The sequence below is a fragment of the Dipodomys ordii genome, unplaced genomic scaffold (genome assembly GCF_000151885.1).
Source record: "Dipodomys ordii isolate 6190 unplaced genomic scaffold, Dord_2.0 Scaffold31, whole genome shotgun sequence".
Taxonomy (NCBI): Eukaryota; Metazoa; Chordata; class Mammalia; order Rodentia; family Heteromyidae; genus Dipodomys; species Dipodomys ordii.
In genome coordinates, this window is record NW_012267247.1 from 4,299,545 (window position 1) to 4,306,359 (window position 6,815).

Sequence of the window (6,815 nt, forward strand, 5' to 3'; positions counted from 1 at the left end):
TTTTTTTTTATTATTGTAAAAATACTGTACAGAGGGATTACAATTACATGGGCAAGATAATGAGTACATTTCTTATCAAGTATTGTAGCCTCCTCCTTTGTTTACCCTTCCCAGCCTCCCTCCCTAGCCCCCCACCCAAATCTCCACCCCCCCACCAAAGTTGTAGTTAGTTTTTGACAAGACAACTTGTTTCCATGAGATTCTTATCTCCAATAAGCCAGAAAAAACCTGGAGGAGTGGGGAGCTGGGAATGTGGCTTAGTGGTAGAGTGCTTGCCTAGCATGCATGAAACGCTGGGTTGATTCCTCAGTACCACATAAACAGAAAAAGCTGGAAATGGTACTATGGCGCAGTGGTAGACTGCTAGCCTTGAGCACAGAGAGGCTCAGGGACAGTGCCCAGGACCTCTGAGTTCAAGCTCTAGGCCTGGCAAAAGAAAAGAAAATAAAAAGCCTGGAGGAGTGGAGTGGCTCAAGTGGTAAAGAACCAGCTTTGAGTGAAAAGACTAGGAAAACACAAGTTTCCTGAGTTCAATCCCCATTATCGAAACTCCCCTCCCCAACATCTGCATTCACATGTACATGTACGCACACACACAGATTGTCAGGAAAACTTGACACTATTGTAAAGGAGGACAGATGTGCCAGGAGCCAGTGGCTCACGCCTGTAATACTAGCTACTCAGGAGTCTGAGATATGAGAATCATAGTTTAAGGCCAGGCCAGGCAGGAAAGTCCGTGTGTGTGTGTGTGTGTGTGTGTGTGTGGTGTGTGTGTATGTCGGTCATGGGTCTTGAACTTTCCTGCCAGGGCTGGCTTTGAATCGTGATCCTCAGATCTCAGCCTCCTAAGTAGCTGAGATTACAGGCATGTGCCACCGGCGCCCAGTCCATGAGACTTATCTCCAGTTAACCACCAGAAAACCAGAAGTGGCATTGTGACTCAAGTGGTAGAGCACTTGCCTTGAGCTGAAGAGCTCAGGGACAGCACTCAGGCCGAGTTCAAGCCCTATGACCGACAAAAAAAAAAAAAAGGACAGGTGTGCCCCCTTGTACATTCTCAGAAACTCGCCTCAAGTGTTCACCCTTCCCCTCCCCTCAATTTGTTCTGCTATTATATCACGGTGGTAATTGCTAAACCACAACTTTTTTCTGGACCTGTTTTCCACTTATGTTGTTTGGAGGAGATAAATCCTGGTCTAACATTACAGAACTTTGCTTCTTACCTAGTCAGTCTCACTGTATTCTTTCACTTTGCAGTACTACAGTCTCCTAGTGTTGTAAACCTGAGATTGGAAGTTGCTTAAGATGGGAAGCACCCAAGACCAGACTCCAGAAAAAAAAACAGTACATCTACCCTTGTAGGTAAACGCTTATGGGAGGGGCAACAAACTACAACTCCCAAGAAGCCTCAGACTCTAACGAAGGGAAGGTTGGGAGGGGTAATGCATGCTTACTCTGGCTAAAGCAAGAACTACAATTCCCAGAGAGCTCCACGCTACAAGTTATCCAATCAACTCTAACTAAAAAAGTATCGCGATGCTCAGTGAGACTTGATTCTATAAGCCCTAGGAAATCGACGCTGGAAACCCTTTTCACCAAGATGGCGCCGAAAGCGAAGAAGGGAGGTGTGTGTTAGGGCCGCGGGTTTCCTTGGAATGCTCGCAGACAACTTATTGGGAGGACATGGTTGGGCTAAGTTCGCGGGGATGTGTCCCGGAACGGCATCCGGCCGTTATGCCACACTGCTGCGTTATGTGGGCGCTGTAGGCCCAGCCGCATGGGCTGGGTCCTGTGAAGTGGGTTACAGGCAATCCGGCCACGTTTTCGCCAGAGAAGGCCAAATAACTGGCTTGGGGGGAGCGGTACAACGTCATAGCTTGTGTCCAGACCTAAAAGGAATTAGGATTTCCCAGCATTACTCGTTTTCTCCCTCCTTTTCATGTTATATGGGGCCATGTGTCCCTCTGGGGTGGGTATAGTCAAAACTTCCTAGCAAATATCACGTGCTGGTTTCGTTTCTTCGCCATTCAACTGAAGTTCTAACAAGTGGATTACCTTCGCTCCAACATAGTGCATATGATGGGAAATATCTTAATTTTCTGAGATTTGTGATGTTTTCAAAGGAACCTCTGATGCACATGTGGACGTGGGCGCTTGAGGCAGATCTCCAGGCCGGAAGTAACAGATTTCTGGTTTAAGCCCCCCCACCTGATTTTCTTTCCTTCTCTAAGCTCCTGCCCCTCCTAAAGCCGAAGCCAAGGAAAAGGCTTTGAAGGCCAAGAAGGCAGTGCTGAAAGGTGTCCACAGCCACAAAAAGAAGAAGATCCGCACTTCACCCACCTTCCGGCGGCCCAAGACGCTACGGCTCCGAAGACAGCCCAAATACCCTCGGAAGAGTGCTCCAAGGAGAAACAAGTAAGCGCTAGTGTTGCCCCATGCTTGTGTGTTAATTACTACTTAACATGTCAATATTCCAAAATCCAATTTGTTAAGTATAAAAGAGAGGTTAAACACATGCTTTTTTTGGAGTTAAATTTTTATTTCTTTATTCATAACACTTATTGCTGGAGAGGACAGCTTTGAGGGAAAGCACATAGGCAGATTTGATAGTGAGGATTCAGTCATTGTATTTGGGCAGTGGTGTGGCCTGTTAACAATGTCTAGGAGGTACACTTGTCACGTTTTCGACACTCGGGCTGGGAAAGTGGCTGAGTGGTAGAATGCTTGTCTTGCATGCAAGAGGCCCTGGGTTTGATTCCTCAGCACCATATAAACAAACAAAAAAAGCCATAAGCGGCACTGTGGCTCAAGTGGTAGAGCGCTAGCCTTGAGCTGAAGAGCTGAGGGACAGCGCCCAGGCCCAGAGTTCAGGCCCCACAACCGGACCTCAAAGGGAAAAAAAATTTTTTTTCAACACTCCGTCTGTTTGAACCTAGAATTTAGTCTTAACTCTGAACAGGAAAGTATCTTGAGAAGCTATATTCTAGATGTGCTTAAGCCACTGCAGAGTTGTAAGTAAAAAGGTGTTCTTTCAGGGCTGGGAAGGTGGCTCAGTGGTAGAATGCTTAGTAGTGCCTCAAAAGCACCAAACCCTGGGTTCGATTACTCAGCACCACATAAACAAAAAAAAACCAGAAGTGTTGCTGTAGCTCAAGTGGTAGAGTGCTTGCCTTGAGCTTAAGAGCTGAGGGACAGCGCTGGGGCCCAGAGTTCAACCAAAAAAAAATTGTTCTTTCAGGGCTGGAAGTCATGGTTCAAGTGGTAGAGTGCTTAATAGTGCAGGCCCTTCAGTACAGCTGAGTCCTCAGTATCTCCTGAGTAGCTAGGATTACAGGCATGAGCCATCTTTTAGTAACCAATGAAGTAGAAATGAGTGAAAGTGTTTGAAGTCAAAGGTGGTTCTTAAGTAAACCCCTTCAGGTCAAAGAAAATGCATAAGGGTCTGCCTCCAGGCTGGGCTTTCAGAACTCTGGAATTCAGGGTGCAGATGATGACACTGTTAAGCGACCAAAGTCTGACAAAAATGATTTGCATTCTTATTGTCTGATGCACCTATTCTCCAGTCCTTCAGCTGGATTCAAAAGAAAATGCCCATCCAACCTGGGTCCCTGCCTCCATTTTGCTTTTCCTTTCAGGCTTGACCACTATGCTATCATCAAGTTCCCCCTGACCACTGAGTCAGCCATGAAGAAAATAGAAGACAACAACACACTTGTGTTCATTGTGGATGTTAAGGCCAACAAGCATCAGATCAAACAGGCTGTGAAGAAGCTCTATGACATTGATGTGGCTAAGGTCAATACCCTGATCAGGTAAGTGGGCCACAGTCAGGGGTCTGAAAGTTAATGCTTCTGTACAGTTTTGTACATTCTCCTCTGTATGTGGTATCAGTTTTGGGAAAGTGTCCCTCTGGTATAGGATTGGTGCTCATTTTCTGGATCCCTACCTCTAATTGATAGGGGATAAGTTACATTGTAGCCTTTTCCAGTAAAATACTTCTCTCGCCTATTCTGCGCAAATGATGGAATATTCACTATTCAGAAAGGAATGATATGAACAAAGGAACCACTGATGCGCCCAGGATTGGCAGGGACGGGAGGAGGAAGAGAGTGTGGAGACCGAGATGTAGAGACTGTAGTCGCTAAGCTTTCTGTTTCCATCTAGACCTGATGGAGAGAAGAAGGCATATGTTCGACTGGCTCCTGATTACGATGCTTTAGATGTTGCCAACAAAGTAAGCTTCCAACAGACCTTTCTTTGGCTGGTACCAGGGCTTGAACTCTTAGGGGCTTTGTGCTTTCATACAACTGGCTCTAAACTTGGCTTTTCCACCTGAGCTGGCTTCTGACCTTGATCCTTCAGGCATGAGCCTCAAGTGTCTGGCTGCAACAAACTCTTAGTGCCTACCTACCTCTGAACACTGATGATGCATTTGTTAGTCACCAAGCCTGACTTGCTAATTACCCAACTGTCATTTTCCCTTTTGACCATGACACTTAAGCATAATCTTGAAAAGGAGCTCTAATAACACAGTTTCTCCCCCCCTTTTTTTTTCAGATTGGAATCATCTAAACTGAATCAAGCTGGCAAATTATAAATATACATTTTTTCCCACCAATTATGTGTGTCTTGTCTTTGTTGGTTTCTGGTTGGGCCTGGGGTAGGCTAAACTGTCACTAGGAAAATAGAGCTTAAAGAGTTTTGGAGCTGGGAATCAAACCCATGGCATTGAGCTTGGTAGTAAACTGCTTTACCTTCAAACCCACATTCCCAACCCTTTGCAAGACCTCTACTCAGGCCCCAGAGGTATTTATTAATTGTCCTAGAACAACTTGGACATACTCCCTATCCCATCACAGAGATAAGAGAACAAGCTTTGTAAGAGACCACTCTATCCCTTGAAGGGGCTACATGTGAAAAGGCAGTTTGATGCAGCAGAGCTGTCATTGGCATGACATGGCAGTGTGGGTTGCCTGGTTTTTGGGTCATCACCCCCATCTACCATGTCCAACCGGTCTGACTGCTTCCCTCATCCCTTGCCAAACAAAAAGACTTGAGAGGAGTGCTTTCATTAGTGTTTCAATAGTGTGGGTGCAGGCTCAAGGTGGCCCCAGAAGACGCCCACACTTGAGGCAGAGTCCCGGTTTATGTGAGTCTGTTCCAGTTCTTGGCTGTGATTTTTGTCCTTTGCCCCATGTCCCAGGCCTTTCACCTCTCACTCAGTCAAAAACTTGTCTTTGTGTTGCCGGCTGGGGACTGGCTCAGGGCAGAAGTCAGAGCGTAGGAGGCGGGAAAAGTAGATGAGGATCATCACATCCAACATGAGCAAGATGCTCAGCAGAAAGCCGCCCAGGTTCCTCTGGCCTGCATATTGCAGGAAGAATTTGGTGAGGTAGACCTGAGGTGCCAGGCGAAAGAGAAAGTACATGACCAAGTTGACGTACTTGTTGATCCTGTAAAGGAGAAGCTCTTGGGCATTGTTGATCTTCATCATCATTCGGAAGGTGAGGAAGATATTGCTGACTTCCACCAGTAGTGTCAGGACACCTGCACCAACAAAGCTTCTCCAAAAGATGCCAGAGAAGAAGGCACCTATAGCCTATAAGACAAGGTGGAGGTATATCAGACCACCAATTGAGGGCTGGGGAAATAGATGTAATATTTGTGTTTTGGTTTTTTTTCATTCCATAGACTTTGATCTTTGCCCAAAGGTTCTAGCTCTGAGTAGCTTTCCCAGTTTGTTTGCTCAGTAGGTGAGCCTAGGTATTAGTAGCCTCTGAGAAGGAGAACACAGCAGACATTAAGACAGCTTTTTGCCTCCTGGGTTCAGGAAAAATGGATAGGATCCAGTCCTGGATCACATCACTTACCATGACATGGTGAACAAGGTATTCCCAAGAGGCCCGAGTCTGGCTACTAATCACGATGTCCACTGTGTCATGGATGAAGTATCCTAACAGACACAAAGCTTTTAGCTGTACGGTGTTATTTGTTATCGCGAATGCTGCCCACCTCCTTCCCCTCTACCTCAAGCTTCCAGGGCAAGACCTACCTGCGGAGAAGCAAACGAGCAAATAACCAGAAAGTGACCACGCTGTCTCCATCTCCACTAGCATCTCGGGAGTCTGCCATAAACTGGAAGGGAGGGGAAAAGGGAGATTCTCTCGCTTTCAGCATCCCCAAGGACCCTGAACTCCCCCAATACTCTGGCCGGTCCCAGGGTAGTCTGGGCTCCCATCATTGGCTAACTGGAGAGTAAGGAGGAGCTTGGCCGAAACCCAGGTGTCTCGGGTTTCCTAGGATCGTAGCTGGTTGGGTAGTTTTCCCAGCCAGGGAATCAGGTGAGATCCCACGGCCCCGGCTCGCTGTGAGTGATGGGAATAATAACAGGGAAGCCAGTCCCAGCACCCCGCCGCCGGCTCCCTTGGCCACCTCATTTCCCAGTCGCTCACTCACCACAGCAGTGCCCAGATCCCTGACACAATGGAGTGGGTGAAGGAGACGAGGAGGTTGTGCCAGCGCCAGGTGCGCAGGGGGTCGGTGCGCACGTGCGCCGGCAGGGGCAGGCGACTGAGGGCTCGCCGGAGCGCTCGGAAGGTCAGCGTGGCGACCAGGAGCAGGGGCAAGGCGGGATGCAGGACGGGGGTCATACTGGCCCTCCCTGCCGTCTGTCTGTCCGCCTTCTAGGCCGTCTCTCCGGGCAGTTGTGGAAACAGGACTCCGTCTGGCCAGTGCGCCCCGACAGCCTCTCTCGCCGGCCGAAAGCCCCACGGAGTTTTCGCTGAGCCTCTAGGCCCCATCGCCCCTCCCCGCCC

The 6,815-nt window shown here is 48.1% G+C and overlaps 2 protein-coding genes across 3 annotated transcripts; one reads left to right on the plus strand and one right to left on the minus strand.

Moving 5' to 3' along the window:
• The first annotated feature begins 1,555 nt into the window (after nucleotides 1–1,555).
• Rpl23a (ribosomal protein L23a) lies at nucleotides 1,556–4,621 on the plus strand. Its single transcript, XM_013016545.1, has 5 exons — nucleotides 1,556–1,625; nucleotides 2,232–2,415; nucleotides 3,636–3,812; nucleotides 4,165–4,234; nucleotides 4,558–4,621. Exons 1-5 carry the CDS (start codon nucleotides 1,601–1,603, stop codon nucleotides 4,570–4,572), a joined length of 471 nt encoding a protein of 156 aa, XP_012871999.1. The 5' UTR covers nucleotides 1,556–1,600; the 3' UTR covers nucleotides 4,573–4,621.
• Nucleotides 4,622–4,713: 92 nt separating this feature from the next.
• Tlcd1 (TLC domain containing 1) lies at nucleotides 4,714–6,793 on the minus strand. Of its 2 annotated transcripts, none has more exons than XM_013016544.1 (4): nucleotides 6,457–6,793; nucleotides 6,053–6,135; nucleotides 5,871–5,953; nucleotides 4,714–5,599 (listed from the first exon to the last, which is right to left on the minus strand). In XM_013016544.1, exons 1-4 carry the CDS (start codon nucleotides 6,648–6,650, stop codon nucleotides 5,216–5,218), a joined length of 744 nt encoding a protein of 247 aa, XP_012871998.1. In that variant the 5' UTR covers nucleotides 6,651–6,793; the 3' UTR covers nucleotides 4,714–5,215. The 2 variants fall into 2 exon arrangements, with proteins under 2 accessions (XP_012871998.1, XP_012871997.1); XM_013016543.1 differs by having other exon boundaries at nucleotides 5,871–5,968.
• Nucleotides 6,794–6,815: the final 22 nt, after the last annotated feature.